Below are 25,054 nucleotides of genomic sequence, written 5' to 3' on the forward strand. Positions count from 1 at the left end.
GGGCCGGGGGCGGGGGCCGGGGGCGGGGGCCGGGGGCCGGGGCCGGGAGAACAGAGCGAGACCGGGCAGCGGTTACAAGCCGGCTTGGCGGCGGCTGCCGTCCAGGGGATTGAGAGACCCGGGGAAGCGCTGGGGCCGGGCAGGAAAGTTCCTGGGCTTCACCGCCTCCTTCAGCCAAACCCCGGAGCCGTCAGCAGCCCCGTCGGGCACCCTGAGCTCCCTGCGTTGGCCGCCTGGCCGAGCCTTGTCCCCCGAGGCAGCAAGGCGCCCCGCCTGCAGCCTGCGCGGGGACAAAGCGGGAAAAGCCGTCGGGTTTGTTAGCTGTCTGCAGCACACAGCAGACACTCCTTGAGCTGCAGGAGGAAGTGGCTCTGCTGAGGAGCATCCCTGCCCAGGAGGAATTCCTCCAGAGTATTCATATAAATTCGTCCAAGGCTGAGGAAGCCATCCAGCTCCCGAGGACTTCTGTCACACTACGGGGGAGGAGGATCTGACTGTCACAGGGAGGACACTGGCTGCTGGTTACTTCTGGCAGCGAGCAGTGCTCCACCCCTACTCCCAACCCCCCACCCTGGTGATGGAAAACTGTTATGTTGCCCTGGCAACGAGTGATGGGGAATCACCCCCAAAGGAGGAGGAGGCAAAGCCAGGTACCCCTAAGGCTGGGAGGATCTGCTAAGCAGAGATGGGGTCCACCTATGGAGGAAGGGGAAGAGCATATTTGGATACAGACTGGCTAACCTAGTGAGGAGGGCTTTAAACTAGGTTTGAAGGGGGCAGGTGACCAAAGCCCACAAGTAAAAAACATGGAGCCCTGGGAGAAGGGTCGGCATTTGGTGGGAGAATGGGCTGGTACAGGAGGAATAAGGGAGAGACAAGACAGAACTGGGGGTGGGGAAATCAAATTAGTATCTTAGATGTCTGTATGCTAATGCGAGAAGTATGGGGAATAAGCAGGAAGAACTCAAAATGCTAGTAAATAAACACAACTATGACATAGTTGGCATCACAGAGACGTGGTGGGATAATACGCATGACTGGAATATTGGTAGAGAAGGGTACAGCTTGCTCAGGAAGGACTGGCAGGGGGAAAAGGGAGGAGGTGTTGCCTTATATATTAAAATGGATACACTTGGACTGAGGTTGAGATGGAAATAGGGGACAGACTTGCTGAAAGTCTCTGGGTAAGGATAAAAGGGGTAAAAAACAAGGGTGATGTCATGGTAGGGGTCTACTACAGACCACCTAACCAGGAAGAAGAGGTGGATGAGGCTTTCTTTAAACAACTAACAAAATCATCCAACGCCAGGACTTGGTGCTGATGGGGGACTTCAGCTACTCAAACATCTGTTGGGACAATAACACCGCAGGGCACAAGTTATCCAACAACTTCCTGGAATGTACTGGAGACAACTTTTTATTTCAGGAGGTGGAGAAAGCTACTGGGGAGAGGCTGAGGGAGTTTGCAGGCTGGAATCCTGCATCTTGCAGTCACTTCTAGTCCTATGGGTCTATGAGTCTATAACGGGGTGGGCAAACTTTTTGGCCCGAGGGCCACATCAGGTTGCGAAACTGTATGGAGGGCCAGGTAGGGAAGGCTGTGCCTCCCCAAACAGCCTGGCCCCCACCCCCTATTCGCCCCTCCCAGTTCCCGCCCCCTGACTGCCCCCCTCAGAACTCCCAACCCATTCAATCCCCCCTGCTCCTTGATGCCTGACCGCCCCCTCCCGGGACCCCAGCCCCTATCCAACCCCCCTGCTTCCTGTCCCCTGACTGCCCTGACCCCTATGCACACCCCCGTCCCCTGACAGGCCCCCCTGGGACTCCATGCCTATCACCCCCCCTCCCACCCCATTCCCCATCCCCTGCTTGCCTCCCCGCCGAACCTCCACCCCATCCAACCGTCCCCTACTCCCTATCCCCTGACTGCCCCCTTGCTTTCCATCACCAGTTTTAATGCCAAATCAGGCCCTCCAGGGCACCTGTGCAGCCCCATTGTCTTCAGCGGATCCTGCCCTGGTGGAAGAGGCTGGAACTTAGCTACCATTTCTGTGGATGATGCACCAGAAGGAGCAGACTCCAGCTCCCTCTCCCTTAGCCTCTGTGGGTGGATGGGAGTGAAGACCTGGATATTGTCCCTGTAGCAGGCAGATCTGACTCTGCGCTACAGGAGCAGGTGAGTTCGAAGGGCCCGTACTTGCAAAGAATGCCAGGATGTCTTTGGTGAATTCACCTGCACTAAAGACACACATTGCTCTAAATTAAAATTTGAAGTAACCCCACTAATTGCTCCACCCAGGAAAACGAACTAGATTGCAGGTCCTGGTTCTCATGGGAGACTTTTTATCCCAAGGGGAGTCTCTGACACACTTAAAACCAAATGCACTGCTTCAGGTAGGATAAACAAACAGATTTATTAATTACAAAAGATAGATTTTAAGTGATTATAAGTCAAAGCACAAGAAGTCAGATTTGGTCAAATGAAATAAAAGCTCTGTTCCTGGAGAGTTTTGCCTGGGCTTGTTTTAAGCCATGAGGACACATTTTCAGCCTCATAACTATATACATGAAATTACAACCTATAACATCACAATAACAACAATGCTCAGTGCATCATGAGCCTTCCAAAGACACCCGACATGACAAACTTTGCATTAGATACAATACAATCATATTATAAGGATGAACATGGGAGTGCAGCGTGTTCCCCCAAGATACAGAGTGTCACACTGGGCTCTCCAAAAAGCCACAAAATGCCAAAACATCCCGGGTCTCAAAAAAATCTCAAAACTTCCAGTTCCTCCAAAAATCCCCAAAACTTCATGGCCTCCATAAATCCCAAAATCCCCAGGGCCTCAGAAAATTCCCAAAATCTCAAGTTCCTTGCCACTAGAAAATAAAAATAAAATATAAAGTAAAAATCCCAAAACTCAGTGGGGCTAATTTTTATTCTTATATTCAAATTCTGTTTGTATTCCTTCTAATTCTGAAAATACACTATGCTACTGTATAAGTTAGCATAAGAACACAATCATTTCACTTTCAGTGGTGCTTCTGTATTTTCTGCTGAGAAAGCTCTAACAATCATCATCATAAATGAAGAGGCTCTCATATTTGCATATGGTCTATCATATGTTCTGTCTAGTTTAAGGAAGGTGGGGCGGGGCCCCCAAAATTCTTTAATCCGGATCTGCCTGGGCCACAACTGTTTTGGGAACCAAATATTTTGCCTAGTTCCAAGTCACTTACTGTGAAATTCTCTCCCCAGATCATCTGACACGATATTGACCCAACCAACTTAACAACAGTGTGATCATGTCCAATTACTTCAGCTGGTTGCATCATTTGTGGTGTACTGTTGTTCACCATTTCAATATTGAGATTTAAAATACACTACTAGTTCCTTGGTAGCATGTGCAATAAATTGGAGTATTCTCTCCCGGTGACTGAAATAATTTCCTCTGTGTCACCGTGGAGGGATGGGAAAAAAAACACAAAACTATTTTAGCAAATGGTAATCTGTTTCAAAGTCCTTAATAAATCTGATCTACATTCTGTCCAACAAAATATCCAGTTACGTGACCAAACGGCATTCAGGAAAGAGAGAAAAATCCATAATGCAAAGAAATTTAACAAGTATGGTGTAATACACTATGAAATTCCAGAGGAGGTTATATATAATGATTCAAAAGTCAGGAGGACAAATTCTCCCACTGCGTTCTCCTATGATCCATTCAAACCTGCTTCACTCAACACCACCTCATTATTATTTTCAAACGTTTTAGCATTCTTGAAATGGGGAAAAACAGGCAGCCTTTCCATCCGCTCAGCAGGAAAAAGCCCCAAAGTCACTTTTTCAAGAACTGGAAACTGGGATTTAAGATCAGAACGATCACACTGGCTTTGGGATCCACTCAAATTTCTCCTCTACGTCTGTGACACTTTAATCTCCAGTGCTTACAAGTATGTGATTCCTAAGCACAGAGAGCGAAGAATGACACTTGGGAGGTGGAGGGACAGAATAAATTCTAAAGCCGGAGTGGTGAGGGAGTATCATGGTGGTGATGGGGAAGGAAAGACTCCCTCCAATTCACCCCGTCTCCTTTGTGTATCACAGGCAGAAATGACACTATTTTTTTGTCTCCCTGCGCCTTCTCTTTGTTATAAATATATTTTAAATGAGAAAAATGGTACAAAAATAACAACTTTTGTGCACTACCTGGAGAAAGTGAGAATAACAAGGAGTGAGACAATCTGTCCACAAAGGGTGAACTCAGTTACTCTGACAATCACTCTGCTAGTGGGAGAACAATAATACTCCTGGGGGAATTCTGCGCCACTGTGCAATGTGGAATTTTGCAGAAATCAATGTTTTTTGCACACAATTACCTTTCCCCTGCAGGGAAATGGGCTGCAATACTGCTGGCCACCAGCAGGGGCCACTGGACCCGGCTGAGCCCTGCTTGCACACAGAAGACACTGTGGGGGTGGGGAGGACGGGGAAGAGAGTAGAGAGTTTCCGGCAGCTGCAGTTCCCCGCACGCCCAAGGGAAGGAGAGGATGGTGTGCAGGAAACTCCATACAAGCCTGGGACCCAGCAACAGGCTGTTCTCCCTGTGGATCCCTGGCCAGTAGGGGGCTGGTGTCTGGGCTGGGAGGGCCAGGGCTGGGCTCTGAGTGGTAGAGGGATGGGTGCCTGGACTAGGGGGACCACGACTGGACTCTGGAGAGAGAGGGGGTGGGTGTCTGGGCTGGGAGGGCCTGCGACTAGACTCGGGGTGGGGGTGGGAGGGGTTGTGGGTGCCTGGCCCCCCCTGGCTGGGCTCTGGGTAGTACTGGCAGAGAAACTGGAACCGGGTTGTCATAGGGGTTTCTTTAATTCTCTGCTCCTGGGGGAAAATTTGTGTGTGTCTGTATTGTTACAGTCATACTTGCTGACAGGTATTTTGAAATAAGTTACCAAAATAATTGAAACTGGCATGATCATGTAGTGTTATTTTGACAAATAAAATTTGCAGAATTTTCAAATATTGTGTGCAGAATTTTTAGTTTTTTGGCACAGAATTCCCGCAGGAGTAAATATAAATGTGATGCTTAGGGTTGACTGAACTAGGAAGAGTGATGGAGGTTAGGTCAGCTTAAGGAGAAATGTGCTAGCTAACCCCAACCACTTTACCAGAGCTGCTAACTCCATGGAAAACCCTCATAGAGACAAGGTCCAAGTAGATTTTACCTGTATGTAGCTAGTTGAGGTCACCCCTCTCTCCCTATCTGGGACTGATGGACATTCTTGTCAGGAGGGGCACACACTCCCATGACTTACAGAATATCAAGGAATTCACAGAAAGGACGATGGGCTTCACCCCAAAGAAGGGTGAGCAGCAAAAGCAGGCAACTCACCTGAGGGAGCTGAGGGACCACAGTGAAGCAAATGGTGCAAACAGCTTTAAAGGTCACTATGTGGAAAATAGCAAATGTATTATTAAAAAAAACCCAACCTTTTCAGCCAGCCCTAGCCAAGCTATTTATGGGGTTACTTTCCCTTGTAGATCCTCTGATGTGTAATAAGGTGCGAGTTCTGATTGAAACTTTTCCCACACGCTGCGCATTTAAAGGGTCTGTCTCCCGTGTGGATTGTCTCATGTCTAATAAGGTCTGAGCTCCGAGTGAAGCTTTTCCCGCACTCTGAGCATCTGTAGGGTCTCTCCCCCACGTGGGTTCTCTGATGCTGAGTAAGGTTTGAGCTGTCAGTGAAGCTTTTTCCACAGTCATGGCATTTAAAGGGTCTATTTCCCGTGTGGATTCTCCAATGTTTAATAAGGTTTGAACGCTGATTGAAGCTTTTCCCACACTCGGAGCATTTATACGGTCTGTTCCCTGTGTGGATTCTCCAGTGCGTAATAAGCTTTGAGCGACTATTGAAGGTTTTCCCACACTCAGTGCAGGTGTTCTTTCTCTCTCCTGTGGGGATTCTCTGCTGGGCTGCTGTTTCCTGGAGGTCCTTGCCACTTCCCCGACAATCCCCCGGCTGTTTTCCCGGCTGCCTCTCTGGCCAGTGCTGACTCTCATGACCTTTTCTCCGCTCATGACTCCAGTGAACGTTCTTTTCAGATCTTTCTGAAAACATCCCGGGTGGTTCCCTGTGCTGTGTATCTCCCTGCTGAGGACTCTCCTCCTCGTTCTCACTCACTGCCCCATCACCTGCTGCAACAGAGAGAGAATCCAGGCATGAGTCGTCCCCTGCTCTGGGGAAGGGGGAACAAACCAAAATAGCTGCTGGAGAGATGGAAAAAATCAGGGGCGGACTCCTCCTGAACCTTTCCCCAGAGGAGAGAGGACAGGGTCAACCTGCCTCCAGGCCGGGGGGAAGGGCATCCAGGGAGGGAGCTATGCCGATGTCAGTGAGGGTGGGTGCGAAGCTGTGACCTCCTTCATGAGGATGCATCACATGCTGGGGACAACCCTAAACGCAGAGTTCACAGGGTCTTTATAGGGTATCCCAGTTCTTTTCATTACACACAAAGAAGTTTTGAGTTAGTTTAACTCATTCCCATCTGTGCAATCAGCTCCCAGGATCTCTTTGCTCTGAGCCCGGGAGAGCCAGCACCCACAGCTCTTCCGCTTGTTCCAGCTGGAAGAACACATTAGACTTGGAAACTGGAAACCCTGCTCAGGGGAAGAAAATAAGTGAGAGCAGGTGAATTTGTGGGATATTTGTGACAATGTTCTATTATTTAACGTAAACTTATTTAAAGCAGTAAAATCCCAGAGCCAGCTCCCTAGGCGCTCAAAGCTGCAGGATACTCAGCTAATGGGGAGACTTTAACTATCCACATCTCTGCTGGGAACACTCACAGCCAGACAATACAGGGGATCCTAAAATACAGAGAACACATTCCTATGTCCCAGAAAGAAGGAACTCCAGCCAGAGGGGACACCACCCTAGATCCAGTTCCCACTGACAGTGCGGCGCCCAGTGACAATGCGTCCTACAGAAGCTGAGACCAGTGACCATGAGCTGGAGGGGTTTCAGCACAGTAAAGGATGGGAGGGAGTGGGGGTGTCAATGAATGCAGCAGTGCAGAGGGAACAGATGTCAGGAAATCTAGTGAGTCAGGTGCAGTGGGAGGGAGTATTAAAATTCCAGTGTGTGGAACAGGGCTGGGAAATTACAGAATATAATTCAGGAGCAACAGACTCTTATATTCTCTGCGAAAGGAGAATGTGAGAAACAAGAATCGGGCCATGTGGCCTCAGGCGGGACTGGCTCAAAGATCCAAGGAGCCTGCAGGGAAGAGAGACTGTGGCAGCTGCAGACAGGGAGGGGGACGCGACATTCTCTGAGTCCCCAGAAGTCTCTTAACCACGTTGTGACATAATCAAGGAAGTGCCCATTTGTGCTGGGGAAGGGAGTGCGAGGGGGAAATGTAAGGACTCAGAACGGTGTCTGCAGTCTCAGTGGGTAGGGAAGGGCGTCTGTGGGGGGAAGTGAGTGATGGAGAGAGGACAAGAGATAAGAATGTGTGAAAAAAATATGGAAAAGAAAATGAAAGTGGACTAAAGTAAATGGAGGGTAGGCTCCAAAGCAATGGGGCCTGGGCAGAGATTCTGTGTTAACGGGCTAGGATCCTCTGCAGCTCCAGATCCCCCAAATCTCCCCTTCCCTTTGTAGCCCATGCAGCCCTTAGCGTCCTCTGGCAGAGGGCACACCAAACCGTGACTCTCCTCAGGCTGACACCCTTTGTCCCAACACACTGTTGTCATTATCAGTACTAAAAGTTTTCATGTAAAGTATCATATGCAAACAGGTAACGTGCCAATCATTAATAGGACTGTGTGCTTTACGTACTGGTCACGTGTAAAGAATTATAGGCATGTGCTGAAAAGGTTTTTCAAATGTGTTTTATAAGCAGTAAATACACCCAGCCTGTCCCAGACAAAGGAATATTGTTTTCCTGTGGCACCTTAGAGACTAACAAATTTATTTGAGCATAAGCCTCCGATAAAGGGAGCTGTAGCTCACGAATGCTTATGCACAAATACATTTGTTAGTCTCTAAGGTGCCACGAGTCCTCCTTTTCTTTTTGCGGATACAGACTTACACGGCTGCTACTCTGAAACTTGTTTTCCTGTGTCTCCAATGGAAATTGAACCAGGTAATTCCTGGGAGGACAAAGAAAAGCAATCTACATATGCCATAAACCAAACCATCAAGCTAAACCAAGTGCGTGGTGGGGTGGGGGTGGGAGGAGAGACCATTTAGCACTCATGACGGGGAATGCAGCCTGCACACCAAGGAAGCCTTCCTGGCTCTTGGCACAGAGACAACAGACTCTGGGTCACATACCCAAAGGCAGACAGCCATTCTGGCATCCATTACCTAGGGGACAAAGGGGGAGCAGCACCCTTTGACATCATGCAAAGTGGATCTTTTGGGCCTGAAAACCCAGGGTAGCTGGAATGGACTACAGCTGAGAAACCTGCTGAGACAAAGATTGTAACTTGCTGACGTTTTAAGTTTGCGTCACTAGAAAGAGTATTTCGTTTTGTTTTACCCGTAACCGTACCCGTGTCTTCTATTCTTATTTAGTATCATTGAAATCTCTGGTCTGTTAATAAACTTATTCTTGTTTTATTACAAAACTATCTCAGTGCGTGTATTAAACTGAAGCGTGAAGTCATCAACTAAACTACCAGGCTAGCGTGGGCTGTGTCTCTTTGGAGGCAGCGAACTTAACGAGGTCTGTGAGCAGACAGGTTCAGTTTTGGGGAGACCCAGGACGGAAGGGCTGTTGGTGCCACCCTGCCAGGAGTAGCCAGGCTGGGGGAAGCCAGGGGGAGGCTGTCGTGCTGTGAGCAGGCGGCTGATGGCAGAGCTCTGATCCAAAGTGGCACAGCACAGAACCACCCAGGGTTCCAGGGCAGGCAGTGACAGAACCCCTACCCATCTGGGTGAACCCCCAAAGCACCACACTGCTGTAGCAGGACAGGATTTTCACACAGCTTGCTACTTGACTGAGGTTTACACTCCAAACACAGTTTTATTATTTTCTATTTGTTTATTTCAATAGAACAAAACGAGGAATTTTAAAGGAAGCAACAGCGAAGTAACTGCATAGTTACAACTGGCCAGATTGGAGGCTGATCACACAAGTCACAGGAGGTCTCTTCGGGTCTATATGGCACTAGTTAGGCCTCAGCTGAAGTCCTGTGTGTGTGTCCAATTTTGGTCACCGCTGTATAGAAAGGATGTAGAGAAACTAAAAAGGATCCAGAGGTGAGCAACAAAGATGATCAAAAGGATGGAATGCAGCCATATGAGCAAAGGCTGAAGGAATGGGGTATATTTAGTTTGGAAAAGAGGAGACTGAGGGGGGACATGATAGCGGTCTCCAAATACTTGAAAGGCTGCCATAAATAAGATGGAGAAAAGTTGTTCTCTCTTACCACAGAGGGCAGGACAAGAGGCAATGGGTTCAATTACAGCATAGCAGGTTTAGATTAAATCTCAGGAAAAACGTCCTCTCTGTAAGAACAGTAGGACAATGAAACAAATTGCCTAGGGAAGTCATGGAAGCTCCTTCACGGGAGGTTTTCAAAAAGCAGGAGAGCCATCTGTCTTGGATGGTTTAGACACAACAAATCCTGCATCTTCGCAGGGGGTTAGACTAGATAACCTTTCTGTTCCCTTCTAACCCTATGATTCTATCATCAGAAAGATAAAGAGGGGGAAGCTACAAAAAGAGCATGTGGACACTAAAAATGGAAAGCCACAGAGTGAGACAAAGAAAGTAAACACCAAACATGGGAAACGGACCAGAGAGCCGAACACTAGAGATGGGAGTTGACGAAGGAGACAAAGAAGCCGATCAGAAAGAAGCTCAAGAAAAGGATAGAGAGAGGGTGTATAACCTGGACACAGTGAATAAGCATGGACAGATCTCAAAGCCCACAGGTACTTCTCTTCACAAGAAACACCCAGATGGACAAACTATGCCCTGCATACGAAGAGTCAGATTGTATCGAGGAATGCCTTACTACTTTTGAAAAAGCTGAGTTCCTTAAAGTCGCAGGAAACAAGAAAGTCCCCATGCTGGTTACAAAGCTCGCGCATAAAGCATTAAATGTATTTAATGAAACACCAATTCAACAGGCTTTGAATGATGACTTTACAAAGGCTGTATTGCAGAAGCTTCAAAGTACCCGTGAAGTGTACCGGGTGATTTAGAACCCTCAAAAAAGGTGTTAACGTGAGTCATAGAGCACATGGTTATAAAATGGGTAATTTGATGAGGAAATGGGGAAAGGTGTGGAGGTTTATGACCAGTTATTCTACCTTTTTGCACATGAAGATTTCACGAGAATATGCTCTGATGAAATCAGAGAAGCCATTGAGGATAAAACTTTAGGTTCTGTTCAGGAAGCAGCCAATCTAGCTGACTCCTATGTGCAAGCCAGAGCATCTAGTGAGCACAAGACACAGAAAAAAGGGCAGAAGTCCAGGGTAAATAAGGGACCCAGGTTTACCCCTGGGAAAAGGGAGGGGTTGGGAACAATGTTCCCTCTAATTTTTTCCATCCATGTAAGGAATTAATTTTGTTATGTGCACCAATATTGAGGTAAAGTGCAGATGTGCACCGCCAGTAGTCACAAAAAACCTATATATTTTTTAAAAGTTACCATAGGGATAATTACTCCAGCCAGGACAGGTTAGACATTTTAGAACTCACTACTCAAAGACTTAAATTTAAGCATAAGAGAGAAATAAAATTATGAAATGCATAGACCAGTCAAAAAATTAAAATAACAGCACTTCGAAAGAATAAAATTACGAGAATATAGGTGCATTGCAGGAAGTACCAAGAAGTAAAAACAACAAGTATGTTTTGGGAGGTGAGTGTGAAAGTGTGTGAGAGAGAGAGAGACACGCACACACAAAGTGTGTGTGTCTCTGTGTGTGTGTGTGTGTGACAGAGACAGTGTGTGTATGTGACAGAGACAGAGTGCGTGTGTACTGGCTGCTGGGGAAGTGTATGAGAGACCGTGCGCTGTCTCTTTAAGGAGAGAGGTACTCCCCAGAAGGCTCATTCAGACCACAGCAGCTTCCTCCTGCTCCTCAGCCCTGTCCCCTACCCCACTCCGCGGAGGTGGGGTACATGCACTGAGGGGGGGCACGGGGAGGGGGACAATCTGACATCAGTGCCACTCCCTGACCCCCTCCCCCTACGGCACCGCAAACAGGAGGGTCCCGGGAGCAGCAGGCCCGGGGCTCCAAGGCAAAGGGCCGGAGCAAAGTGGCTGCAGAGCAGCAGGGGGAGGGGCACCTGAACTCATGTGCCGGATGTGCGGGACTCTGCTAATCAAGTGCGTGGCCCTTGCTTGACTCTTGGGCGGCCGCGCAGCCAGGCAGCTTAGAGGGAACTCTGGTTGTGAACTCACCTCCTCGGAGCCAACCCCCTCCTGGTAATGACACTCACACACTGCGGGCAGAACAGCCCCAGGAGGTGTTTCACGTGTCTGACCCAAAGCACCCCTGTATTCACATCTCTGTAATAATTTCTGTAAAAACAGGCCTTGTGAGGTATCCTTTGAAAATTAATAACTCGCTGATCACTAATATTCTTGCATGATGCATGGACACAGTGTGTATTAAGAGTTATTGATATATACTGGGGTTATGAAGAAAATGTGTTTAATCCAGATATGTTGGGGGAGTTGGTACACAGGTCTGCTCTAGACAAAGGAACTGCTTGCTTCTCTGAACAGCCCAACCATCAGGCAGAGACAATGAAGGTACATTTACATATAAGCAATAAACAGGGCCATCAACCTCACAGGGGTGGGGTGGGGAGATTGCTAAAATGCAAATTATTCTGTTTCCCCACAAACAGCAGAATTGAGAATGACCCCCAAAGTAATGCGGCCCCACACTACGTGTTATTCTATGTTAGTAGGCTTAGAGCCTGTCACAATAGAGAAGCAATTGTGAATATGGTGTGCTGTGAGGAAGGAGGGTCTGTGGCATCCTGAATGCCAGGGTGACTCGTCACTTGGCAGGACTGAGGTATGCACAGAGCTAACACCCACTCGGAAGGCAGAGATCTTGGCTGATCTGCAAAGCCACAAGCAAGTGTTCTCAAACATGCTCGGGATGACTCACAAAATATTCCATAGGATTGACACGGTGGGACCCCAGCCTGCCTCTAGCAAGGCATCCAGGTAATGTACAAAAACAAATCTCTGAAGAAGTACAAAGTGATGGATACAGAAAATTAAAGAGTCTGGCAGTCTCTGATGCATCCCGTAGGCCAGAGATGATGAGACGTTAGACACTTTGGGTGAAGCAAAATACCGTAGCACAATTCATCTCGTCAAATGGTATTGGTAGATTCACTTGGACAACAATTGTGACGACCAGGATCCAGTCATGCCAAGGGGAGAACAGGAGATCCGAACCACAAAGAATAAGCAACTGAATCAACTGGTAGTCATCTTGATCGATCGATCCTTCAGCGCTCATTTAGATTGCGCAGATCACAATAGTAGCTTTCCATTCTTCTCTTATCCTTCCTTCTCCAGGTGCGGCCATGTCTTTGCATGATAAAATCTTCCCATCTCTTTGGAGGTCGGCAGAGTGGTCATTTCAGTTCCCGTAGGTACCACTCAGCGACAGCTCCAGTTCATCGATTCTCAGTGAGCCTTGCTATATTCCCCTGCCCATCGCATTTTACTGTACCTGCTTTCAACAACGACATCCTGCACTCCACTCTGCTGTCTGATGATATCACTGGGGACTTGGTCCCTGATTGAAATCCCCAGAATTCTTCTTTCCATCGCCCTCTCCATGACAGAGGAGTTGTTGCTCCTCTATCTCGGTAAGTGCCCATGTTTCACTGCCGTATAACATTGCCGGCACTACTGTACACTTGAAGAAGTTGGCGCGTGTTGCCTTGTTGATTTTTCCTTGGAGAACACCCTTGATAGAACTGAATGCACGCCAGCCAGCTTCCTTTCTTTGTGACAGTTCACCTTCCCGATCGTGGTGCATGTTACTTTCTTGGCCCAAACAGACGTATTGCTCAACAACTTCTATTTGTTCCCCCTTGACTGTTATTTGGGCTTTTGGCAAGGCCTCAAACCGCATACATTTCGATTTAGAGCGGTTCATTTTCAGTCCGACTTGGCTGCTTTCTGTGTCGAGCCCTTGCAGCATTTTCTGTCGTTTGATAGTGTTTCTGGCAATCAACACGCTATCATCCACGAATCTGAGGTGCTTTAACTGCTCTCCGTTGACGCTGATTCCACCCTTCCAGTTCATCCACCTCTTTACCATTCTGAGGCAGGCTGTACACAATGGTGTTGTGTATAAACATACGTCAAGTGAGGTATTTTAAGAAAGTCTGTAATGCTCTGAATGTTATGGTCAGTAGAGTCTGTATACAGAGTCTGGTTATGGCTGCTGCTGGAGCAGCTCTGGGGCCAGCCACTGCTCAGCGGCCCCTGGCAGCTGGCCCCAGGGACTACCCGAGCAGCAGCGGGTGTGGCTGACCCTGGGACCCGCCCGAACAGTGGCCCAGGGGGTGGCCAGAGCAGCCTCTGCTCAGCGTTCCCCAGCTGCTGGCTCCCTGTGGGCTCCCCGCTAAGATTTAATCAGGGGTATTTATAGTAAAGGTCACGGACAGGTCACAGGCTGGGAATGTTTATTGCCTGTGACCTGTCCATGACTTTTACTAAAAATACCCGTGACTAAATCATAGCCTTAGTCGTGGCCCCCAGGGGGCTCAGGAAAGACCGTCATGAGGGCCAGGAAATACTGAAAGTTTTATTAGGACCTAAATAAAGAAAATCTCATTGCCTCAGGCCCTGCACACTCTTATCCCTCAAGGTCAGGGATTCTCTGTCAGCCTCTTGAAACACACACCGTGAAGGCTGAACACCCTTCCATAGGTCTGTTCTTACTTTTAGAGTAAATGTAAGAAAGTTGCAAAAATTCCTTACCTCAGAGAGGTTTCAGAGTAGCAGCCGGGTTAGTCTGTATTCGCAAAAAGAAAAGGAGGACTTGTGGCACCTTGGAGACTAACAAATTTATTTAAGCATAAGCTTTCATGAGCTAACAAATTGATTTGAGCATAGCTCACGAAAGCTTATGCTCAAATAAATTTGTTACTCTCTAAGGTGCCACAAGTCCTCCTTTTCTTTTTACCTCAGATAAAGAATCGCCAATGTGAAGCGTGAGAAACGCTGATCTCCACTAGCGAAGCCCCCTCCTCTTTCAGGATGAGCCCCTATACAACTCAGTGCTCTCTTCCCTTCCACAGCCAGTCTGTCCACAGTATAGCAGCCCCATGTCTCATTCAGCATCAGTCTAGACAAGGGATAGTTTGGTTCCAGTCCCTCACTCCTGAGACTCTGCGGCCGCCCTGTGGCCTTTTTCAGTCGCTCATTAAAGCTGCAGACTGCCCCGCGTATGGATGTTTCAGCCTCGTCTCCCCATTTCACACCACTCAGGTTCTTGTTCCTTTCCTCAAAGGGAACTGCGCCTGTCAGCTCAGGATTCACTCTGACCCCCACCAGACATCACCGCAGAGTGATCTGGGCAGTCACTGTTCCACCGCTTTCAGGTTATCTCGGGCTGGAGGCAGCAATCCCCTGCCGCTAACACGGTTCTTGGTCTGAAACCTCCCCATGAGAGACAGAAACGTACCTGTGTTGTTCTCCAGCTCCAGTCGCAGAGTCTCTGGGGAAGGAGAGGATGGGAGAGGTGAGAATCCAGGCCCTCACGTTCATGGGCATATTCCTATTGGTTACTAACGTGCCTGCTTTTCATTATGAGATGGTGACCCAGAGCGAGGCTGATAACTCAGGCAGAGCCAGCCCCACAGGGCTGCTCGCATCGGGAAGGGCAACTCCCTGAGCTGGGGCTGTGAGACAGAGCCCAGGGTCAGCGACATCACTATAGCCCTGACTCCTCCCCAGGGCGAGGATCCCTCTAACTAGAAGGGACGCTGCTGCCAAACTCCAATTCACCTTTGAATCCCAGCAGCACCTCCTGCAGGATGGCACTTTTCAGAGAGAAATCGCTGAGTCTCTTCTCCAGCTCCGCAAACCCCGGCTCTGGCTTCTGAAACGGCCCATCCTCCCTGCTGAGGAAAGCAGGAAGGGTCAGACATGGGTCCGATCTCCAATCCCAGAAGCCCCCAAACTCCAGGAAACCTACATCTGAGCTTTATCATCAGTGATATCACCTGCCCACAGCTCTGTGCTCTCCATGGCCCCAGAGAGATGGGATGTGGGGAGCCACTGAGGCACGGAATGGAGACATGTTCTGGTGCCCTCTCTGGGACACGCTGGGGTGCTGAGCCACCCTCCACCCTGGGTTATTTCAGTAACAAGGGGCACCACCATTGGGATTATGTGGAAAGGGAGGAGACAGAGATGAAAGAGTGGTCGTATCCCATGTGCTCACAGTGGCCACAGACAGAGCCCAGGTCTTCCCCAGGGATTGAACCTGGACCATTTAATTCCAAAAGCCCTGAGAACTTCAGCCAAAGCAGTGACCCCAGGAGTGTCAGCCCCACTGGTGGAGAGCACTGTATCCCACTTTTTATCATTGTCCTTCGGCTAAGGCATAAACTGGGGACACCCAGGCACAAAGATCAAGGTGGGGAATCTGCCCTTTTAATTACTCGTTTATAAAGTCACAACTTTTTTCACTCAGAGAGAAAACACCCACTTCTGCTATTTCTACCCTGTTTCCCTGCCTTCCCCAGTCCTTGTCTTTGTGGGCTTGTCTACACTACACAGCTTTTAGCGACACGGCAGTGTCACTAGAGCCATGCCACTAAAAGTCGCGCAGTGTAGCCATTGTTTGTTGGCTCTCCTCCCGACAAAAAACTTCCACCCCCAACGAGCGGTGTTTGCATTGTCAGCAGGAGAGCGCTCCTGGCAAGAACGTGCTCTTCACACTGGCACTTGCCGCACAAACCTTTTGTCTTTCAGGCTTTTTTTTTTTTAACACCTCTGAAAGACAAAAGTTTTGTTGTTCAGTTGCCAGTGTAGACATAGCTTGTGTCTCTCCTCTGATCTTCCCTCCCTAGAGCAACTCCCCATTCCTACCTCTCAAGGGCTTCACTCCCATCCCCTCCGCTCAAGAGATCAGCAGTGGAATGTTTAATGTTGACCTTCAAGTGACATCATTACAGCTGACACACCAATGAGATTCACATGGGCCAGGGGAGTTCACACATCTCTGAGCCAGGGTTTCAGGCTGTTTCACAGACTCAGGCCTGGTCTGCACTCGAATATTAGGTGGTCTTAACTACATTGCTCAGAGGTGTGGATTTTTCGCACCTCCGAGCAGTGCAGATAAGCCCACTTGAGTGCCCCGGTAGACAATGCTAAGTCTAATGAGGAAGTCTTCCATCAACCTAGCTACTGCCTGTCGGGGTGGGGGTGGATTACCTACGCCCATGGGACAACCCTCCCGTCGCCACAGGGAGCGTCTACACTGAAACCCTGCAGCAGCGCAGCTCCACCGTTTCAAGTATAGACAAGCCCTCAGGAAGGCGGCATCGCCTCCCTTTGCATTTCGGAAGGTTTCTTTGCAACCGTGAAGGCTAGAATCCGATTTTCAAAAGACAAAAGCTGAGATTCTGCACACTGTGAACACGTGACATGGCCACATAAATACACCAGCCAGGCTGGGTCTGGCCCATAGGCCCTATGTTTGCCAGCCCTCATTCGCTGTCAGATAGTAAGAGGCTCTTCTCCGTCCTGAGGCAGCCACTAAGGAAAGACGTGATCTCAGGCATTCAGCCAGTGTGTCACAGCGGGGGAAGCACCGTCGGCAGTGGAATTCCAATTCTAAACCATCGCTTTCCAATCGAACGTGGGAAATGGAGCCCAGGACGTACCTGCTCTCAGTGCATCCCGCACCCTGCAGAGGGGGAGAAAGAAGAGACTGTCAATGGGCCTGTCCCAGACTGGGGTGGCCTCCTGCTCTGCAGGGGAGTCACCACTGGAGCCCCGGGTATTTGGGGAATTTCAGACACTTGGGTTCACGTTCAGAGAACAGCTGGGACATCTCCCTCCCCCACAGCTGGGACATCTGCCCCCAGTAACCCCAGAAGTCCCTGCTAGGAGGTCACTGTTGGGGAAAGTCTCTCCCCAGGCACTTTACAGGAAGAGAATATTCCCTCTAGTGCTGAGAGCTCCCCCAAGTTCCCTCGCACCACTGAGCCCACTAACCTGGGACGACATGGGACCTTGGGTCTAGCGGGGCGGGGAATGGGAAGTTCACCCTCAAAGTGCAAATGCAGACAGACATTTACAGGGCAGGAGAGATGGTCTTGGGGTTACAGCACCCAGAACTCCCAGGTCCCATCCCTGGCTCTGACACAGACTCACTGTGTGACTGTGGGCTCCATCCTGTGCTTCGCTTTCCCCTTTGTGCAATAGGGATAATGTCCCTGACCCCACCTTGTGAGGTGCGTTGGGGTCTAGGGCTGAGAAGCAGCGTATTACCACTGCCATAAGCCAGTCTGACCTGTGGGGATTGGCTCCTCGGCTGCTGCTGCCCCTTCCCTCCCAGAAGGGAAATCTCCCCGGACGGTCTGGAGACGCCCTCATCCCTTCTCTTGACAATGGCTCTGGCTAGCTCTTCCAGCTGGGACAGCAGGCGCTGCTCCTGCTCCTCCAGAAACCCTCGCAGCTCCTTCCACTCCGCAACCACCTTCTGCCGCTCAGCTTCAGTCTGTTTCTGCAACCCAGGGAGAGGGCAGCTTGGTAACAGGATAGAATCAGAACTGTGCCACCCAGCAGATGGGGGAGTTATTTACCAGAACACACTGTTGATGCGGCGGGTGACGGGAGTTCAATTAGGCCAGGAAGGGTGGAGGAGGGAGGGCGGGGTGAGCTGTCCATGGCTAACAGGAGGGGCTTTTCTCCCAAAACCTCACCAAATTGCACTCAACCAAACTCTTCATCTTCCCACCCACATTTCCTCTCCTTCTCCCCCGTCTCCTCTTGGCGCTAGAAAGGAACCCTGGTCACTATAATATCTGACCAGCCTTTGGGCAGGGTCTCTCCAGGCCACAGACTGACACTCTCCTACACAGCAGCCTCTTGGACCCTAAACACATCATGTTGCTCCCACGTCTGACCCTGCCCTCTCCCTGGGATCCAGGGGGATGCTTTCCTGGCTGAAGCTGGCAGGATGGGCCCTGTGTTTGCTGCGTCATAGAATCATAGAAGATTAGGGTTGGAAGAGACCTCAGGAGGTCATCTAGTCCAACCCCCTGCTCAAAGCAACTAAATCATCCCAGCCAGGGCTTTGTCAAGCCAGGCCTTAAAAACCTCTAAGAATGGAGATTCCACCACCTCCCTAGATAACCCATTCCAGTGCTTCACCACCCTCCTAGTAAAATAGTTTTTCCTAATATCCAACCTAGACCTCCCCCACTGCAACTTCACACCATTGCTCCTTGTTCTGTCATCTGCCACCACTGAGAACAGCAGAGCTCCATCCTCTTTGGAACACTCCTTCAGGTAGTTGAAGGCTGCTATCAAATCCCCCCTCACTCTTCTCTTCTGCAGACTAAATAACCCCAGTTCCTTCAGTCTCTCCTTATAAGTCATGTGCCCCAGCCCCCTGATCATTTTCATTGCCCTCCGCTGGACTCTCTCCAATTTGTCCACATCCTCTTGGTAGTGGGGGGCCCAAATCTGAACACAATACTCCAGATGTGGCCTCGCTGAATAGAGGGGAATAATCACTTTCCTCCATCTGCTAGCAGTGCTCCTACTAATGCAGCCCAATGTGCCGTTGGCTGTCTTGGCAACAAGGGCACACTGTTGACTCATAGCCAGCTTCTCGTCCACTGTTATCCCCAGGTCCTTTTCTGCCACTTAGCCAGTCAGTCCCCAGCCTGTAGCGGTGCGTGGGATTCTTCCATCCTAAGTGCAGGCCTCTGCACTTGTCCTTGTTGAACCTCATCAGCTGCCACTCAGGGCACTCTGGTCCCAGGCAAACCTGAGGCGAAAGGGGCTCTGGGCACCTACCAGCAGCTCCGCGCTTTGCCGCTCCTCCTCGGCTTTTTGTAGACAGGCCAGATGCTCTCCCAGTGCCTCCTGCAAGAAGTGGGGAGGGGGATGTTACAAACTGCTCCAAAGGGCCTCACAGCTTCCAGATTTCAGGGCCCAAACCTGCCCTGTACATGCCTGTGCAAAGCCCCTGGGACTCCGACTTTCTTGCCAGATACAGTTCAGCCTCATGTTTCAGAGTAACAGCCGTGTTAGTCTGTATTCGCAAAAAAAAAAGAAGGACTTGTGGCACCTTACAAATTAACCAATTTATTTGCGCATAAGCTTTCGTGAGCTACAGCTCACTTCATCGGATGCATACTGTGGAAAGTGCAGAAGATCTTTTTATATACACAGAAAGCATGAAAAAATACCTCCTCCCACCCCACTCTCCTGCTGGTAATAGCTTATCTAAAGTGATCACTCTCCTTACAATGTGTAGCATAATCAAGTTGGGCCATTTCCAGCACAGATCCAGGTTTTCTCACCCCCCCCCCCCCCCCCCCCCCCCCCCCCACAAACCCACTCTCCTGCTGGTAATAGCTTATCTAAAGTGACCACTCTCCTTACAGTCTGTATGATAATCAAGGTGGGCCATTTCCAGCACAAATCCAGGGTTTAACAAGAACGTCTTGGGGGGGGGGGGGGGGGGTAGGAAAAAACAAGGGGAAATAGGCTACCTTGCATAATGACTTAGTCACTCCCAGTCTCTATTCAAGCCTAAGTTAATTGTATCAAATTTGCAAATGAATTCCAATTCAACAGTTTCTCGCTGGAGTCTGGATTTGAAGTTTTTTTGTTGTAATATCACAACTTTCATGTCTGTAATCGCGTGACCAGAGAGATTGAAGTGTCCTCTGACTGGTTTATGAATGTTATAATTCTTGACATCTGATTTGTGTCCATTTATTCTTTTACGTAGAGACTGTCCAGTTTGACCAACGTACATGGCATTGCTTGCACATGATGGCATATATCACATTGGTGGATGTGCAGGTGAACGAGCCTCTGATAGCGTGGCTGATGTTATTAGGCCCTGTGATGGTGTCCCCTGAATAGATATGTGGGCACAGTTGGCAACGGGCTTTGTTGCAAGGATAGGTTCCTGGGTTAGTGGTTCTGTTGTGTGGTGTGTGGTTGCTGGTGAGTATTTGCTTCAGGTTGGGGGGCTGTCTGTAGGCAAGGACTGGCCTGTCTCCCAAGATTTGTGAGTGTGTTGGGTCAGCCTCAGTGAGGAAGATCTCACGGGGGCAGAGAGAGCAGGACCAGGTTTTCCAAGGAAGACACAGGACACCCTGGTGAAGTGCCGGGTGCAGCCCAAACCTCAGCCCCAAACATTCCCCAGCCCCATCCACATCCCAAACAACTAACTTCAGACGTTCCCCCAACTTCCCCAGCTCCATCCCCAACATACCCAAAGTGCCGGATCTGAACATGGACCCCCTCAAACCAAATATCCCCCCAAACCACCCCCCCAACACCCCAGCTCTGACCCCGGCACACACACACTGGCACACCCCCAGGCCCAGCTTTAAACCTGCCCCCCGTCTGCAGCGCCCTCACACCAACACACCCCAAAGTCTGGCTCTGACTCCCCCACGGACACACCCCAGAGCCCAGCTCCAAGCAGCCCCCCGATCCCATCAGAAGGGCCACACTGGCTCAGACCAGTGGCCCCCCAGCCCGGTCTCGTATCTCGGACAGTGGCAGGTGTCAGACGCTTCCAGCCCCGACTGCGGGCAGAGTCTGGGGACACCCGGAGCTGGGGGCGGGAGGGAAGCAGAGGGTGTCCCGGGCTATCCTGGCTAAGAGCCATTCTCCCGCCGGGTCCGCGCCCCCTGCTCCCGGGGTGGAGGCTCCCTGGTCTCTGTCCCGGCATCGGGGCTTGTCTGGCTCGTTCCCCGTCCCGTCCCCTGGCCCCGGACACCCCGTTACTTCCCCGGCTGCGGGGAGCGCGGGGCAGATCTGCCCCCAGAGCCCCCCAGCAACTCCGGATCTGCCCCCAGAGCCCCCCCCAAGAGACCCCGGATCTGCCCCCAGAGCCCCCCCGGCGACCCCGGATCTGCCCCCAAGAGACGCCGGATCAGTCCCCAGAGCCCCCCCCAGAGACTCCGGATCTGCCCCCACAGCCCCCCAGAGACCCCGGATCTGCCCCCAGAGCCCCCTCGGCGACCCCGGATCTGCCCCCAGAGCCCCCCCCCCAAGAGACCCCGGATCTGCCCCTAGAGCCCCCCAGCAACCCCGGATCTGCCCCCAGAGCCCCCCCCCCAGGACCCCGGATCTGCCCCCGGCCGCGCGGCCCCGGCCCACCTCGCTGCCCCGCGGCCGGCGGGGCCGGAGCAGGCGCCGCGCTGGGCCCCCGGCCCCGGCCATGGCTCCCCGGCGGAACAAAGGGCTGCGGGGGGGGCGGGAGCGGCGGCTCCGCCCCGGATTGGCCCGGCGGCGGGTGGGGCCCGCGCAGGGGGGTTCGTGACGCTCGGTGACTCCGGCTCCCGAGAGCGGAGCCCGGAGCCCGGAGCCCGGCTCGGCGGGGCGGGGGGACCGCGGGGGTCTCGCCCCGCAGCGGGGCCGGTTCCGGCGGGGGAAGGGCCCTGCGAGGCAGCCCGGCCGGGGGCGGGGGCCGGGGCCGGGAGAACAGAGCGGAGACCGGGCAGCGGTTACAAGCCGGCTTGGCGGCGGCTGCCGTCCAGGGGATTGAGAGACCCGGGGAAGCGCTGGGGCCGGGCAGGAAAGTTCCTGGGCTTCACCGCCTCCTTCAGCCAAACCCCGGAGCCGTCAGCAGCCCCGTCGGGCACCCTGAGCTCCCTGCGTTGGCCGCCTGGCCGAGCCTTGTCCCCCGAGGCAGCAAGGCGCCCCGCCTGCAGCCTGCGCGGGGACAAAGCGCGAAAAGCCGTGGGGTTTGTTAGCTGTCTGCAGCACACAGCAGACACTCCTTGAGCTGCAGGAGGAAGTGGCTCTGCTGAGGAGCATCCGTGCCCAGGAGGAATTCCTCCAGAGTATTCATGTGAAGACGTCCAAGGCTGAGGAAGCCATCCAGCTCCCGAGGACTTCTGTCACACTACGGGGGAGGAGGATCTGACTGTCACAGGGAGGACACTGGCTGCTGGTTACTTCTGGCAGCGAGCAGTGCTCCACCCCTACTCCCAACCCCCCACCCTGGTGATGGAAAACTGTTATGTTGCCCTGGCAACGAGCAATGGGGAATCACCCCCTGAGGAGAAGGAGGCGAAGCCATGTACCCCCAAGGCTGGGAGGATCGCAGCCACTATTCCCAGGAGGAAACACAGGGTAGTGGTGGTTGATGACTCTCTTCTGAGGGGGACGGAGGCACCTGTCTGTTGCCCAGACATGGCGTCCTGGGAGGTATGCTGCCTGCCAGGGGCCCGTATCTGAGACATATGGAGGGATTGTTGAGGATCATCCAGCCCTCTGACTATTACCCCGGCTACTCATCGATGTGGGCACTAATGATACTGCGAGGTCTGACCCTCAGCAGACAGAAGGGACTACAGGGCTCTGGGATAAGGGTGAAGGAGTTGGGAGTTCTGGTGGCGTTCTCTTCAATCCTTCTGGTCAAGGGTAGGAGCCCAGACAGAGACAGACACATCCTGGAGGTGAATGTCTGGCTGCGAGGATGGTGTCGCCAGGAGGGCTTTGGCTTCCTTGACCATGGGATGCTATTCCAGGAAGAAGGACTGCTTAGCAGAGATGGGGTCCATCTATCAAGGAAGGGGAATAACATATGTGGATACAGACTAGCTAACCTAGTGAGGAGGGCTTTAAACTAGGTTTGAAGGGGGCAGGTGACCAAAGCCCACAAGTAAGTCAAAAACATGGAGACCTGGGAGAAGGGTTGGAATTTGGGGGGAGAATGGGCTGGTATAGCAGGGATAAGGGAGAGACAAGACAGAACTAGGTGGGGAATCAAATCAGTATCTTATGTCTGCGTACTAATGCAAGAAGTATGGGGAATAAGCAGGAAGAACTCAAAATGCTAGTAAATAAACACAACTATGACATAGTTGGCATCACAGAGACTTAGTGGGATAATACACATGACTGGAATATTGGTAGAGAAGGGTACAGCTTGCTCAGGAAGGACTGGCAGGGGGAAAAGGGAGGAGGTGTTGCCTTATATATTAAAATGGATACACTTGGACTGAGGTTGAGATGGAAATAGGGGACAGACTTGTTGAAAGTCTCTGGGTAAGGATAAAAGGGGTAAAAAACAAGGGTGATGTCATGGTAGGGGTCTACTACAGACCACCTAACCAGGAAGAAGAGGTGGATGAGGCTTTCTTTAAACAACTAACAAAATCATCCAAAACCAGGACTTGGTGGTGATGGGGGATTTCAACTACTCAGACATCTGTTGGGACAATAATGCCGCAGGGCACAGATTATCCAACAACTTCCTGGAATGTATTGGAGACAACTTTTTATTTCAGAAGATGGAGAAAGCTACTAGCAGGAGGCTGGTCTAGATTTGATTTTGACAAATAGGGAGGATCTGGTTGAGAATTTGAAAGTGGACGGTAGCTTGAGTGAAAGTGATCATGAAATGATAGAGTTCATGATTGTAAAGAATGGTAGGAGAGAGAACAGCAAAATAAACACAGTGGGTTTCAAGAAGGCAGACTTTAGCAAACTCGGGGATTTGGTAGGTAAGATCCCATGGGAAGCAAGTCTAAGGGGAAAACAATTGAAGGCAGTTGACAGTTTTTCAAAGAGATATTACTAAGGGCACAAGAGGAAACTATCCCACTGCATAGGAAAGATAGCAAATATGGCCAGAGATCACCCTAGCTTACCCAGGAGATCTTCAATGATCTAAAACTCAAAAAAAGAGTCCTTCAAAAAATGGAAACTGGGTCAAATTACAAAGGATGCATATAAACAAATAACACACGTGTGTAGGGACAAAATTAAAAAGGCCAAGGCACAAAACAAGATCAAACTTGCTAGAGACATAAAGGGTAACAAGAAAACATTCTACAAATACATTAGAAGCAACAGGAAGACCAAGGACAGGGTAGGACCGTTACTCAGTGGGGGGTGGGGGGAGTGTGTGGAAACAATAACAGAAAATGTGGAAATGGCAGAGGTGCTTACTGACTTCTTTGTTTCGGTTTTCACCAAGAAGGTTAGTGGTGATTGGATGTCTAACATAGTGAATGCCAGTGAAAATGAGATAGGATCAGAGGCTAAAATAGGGAAAGAACAAGTTAAAAATTACTTAGACAAGTTAGAGGTCTTCAAGTCACCAGGGCCTGATAAAATGCATCCTAGAATATTCAAGGAGCTGACTGAGGATATATCTGAGCCATTCGCGATTATCTTTGAAAAGTCATGGAAGACGGGAGAGATTCCAGAAGACTGGCAGTATATTTGCCCTTTTCCAATCTATAAAAAGGGAAATAAGGACAATCCCAGGAATTACAGACCAGTCAGCCTAACTTCTGTACCCGGAAAGATAATGGAGCAAATAATGAAGCAGTCAATTTGCAAACATCTAGAAGATAGTAAAGCGATGAGTAACAGTCAGCATGGATGAGGCGCCTATGAGGGCTGGCAAGAAGACCTGAGGAAGAGCTCTGTGAATCTAGACAGCTTGTCCCTTCCACCCACAGAAGTTGGTCCAATAAAAGACATTCCCTCCCCCACCTTGTCTCTCTAATATCCTGGGACTGACCCGGCTACAACATCACTGCAAACATCTTTGCTTGTGAGCCAATACCCAGTGTCACAGCTTATTGCCAAAGCCGCATTGAGGAGGTTCGCTTTCATACACACATTCCTGGTGGGCATCTCATCAAACTTCCAGCAAGTACTTTTCTCCTAAGAGTCGTGGCTACCATGTCATCATAGGTGACTCGAATTAGCTCTCTCTTGACTGCCTCCAGTGCCTCTACCAGAATGTTTCATTACCATGCAAATGGAAGCAAACCTTTCTGCAGGCAAATTGTTACTCCAG

General features: G+C 50.5%; 1 protein-coding gene across 13 annotated transcripts; it reads right to left on the reverse strand.

Moving 5' to 3' along the window:
- Nucleotides 1–2,928: 2,928 nt before the first annotated feature.
- LOC119564517 (zinc finger protein 3) lies at nucleotides 2,929–21,504 on the reverse strand. Of its 13 annotated transcripts, none has more exons than XR_006287645.1 (8): nucleotides 21,391–21,504; nucleotides 19,060–19,128; nucleotides 17,546–17,758; nucleotides 16,914–16,936; nucleotides 15,028–15,143; nucleotides 14,705–14,737; nucleotides 5,451–6,204; nucleotides 2,929–5,406 (listed from the first exon to the last, which is right to left on the reverse strand). XR_006287645.1 is itself a non-coding variant. In XM_037886691.2 (8 exons), exons 2-8 carry the CDS (start codon nucleotides 19,270–19,272, stop codon nucleotides 5,534–5,536), a joined length of 1,179 nt encoding a protein of 392 aa, XP_037742619.1. In that variant the 5' UTR covers nucleotides 19,273–19,297; nucleotides 21,391–21,451; the 3' UTR covers nucleotides 2,929–5,533. The 13 variants fall into 13 exon arrangements, 11 of the variants coding, with proteins under 11 accessions (XP_037742619.1, XP_037742616.1, XP_037742618.1 ...); XM_037886691.2 differs by adding an exon at nucleotides 19,219–19,297 and having other exon boundaries at nucleotides 2,929–6,204; nucleotides 21,391–21,451; XM_043536689.1 differs by lacking the exon at nucleotides 2,929–5,406 and adding an exon at nucleotides 13,999–14,032 and having other exon boundaries at nucleotides 6,070–6,204.
- Nucleotides 21,505–25,054: the final 3,550 nt, after the last annotated feature.

Source organism: Chelonia mydas, chromosome 27, assembly GCF_015237465.2.
Source record: "Chelonia mydas isolate rCheMyd1 chromosome 27, rCheMyd1.pri.v2, whole genome shotgun sequence".
NCBI classification, from domain to species: domain Eukaryota; kingdom Metazoa; phylum Chordata; order Testudines; family Cheloniidae; genus Chelonia; species Chelonia mydas.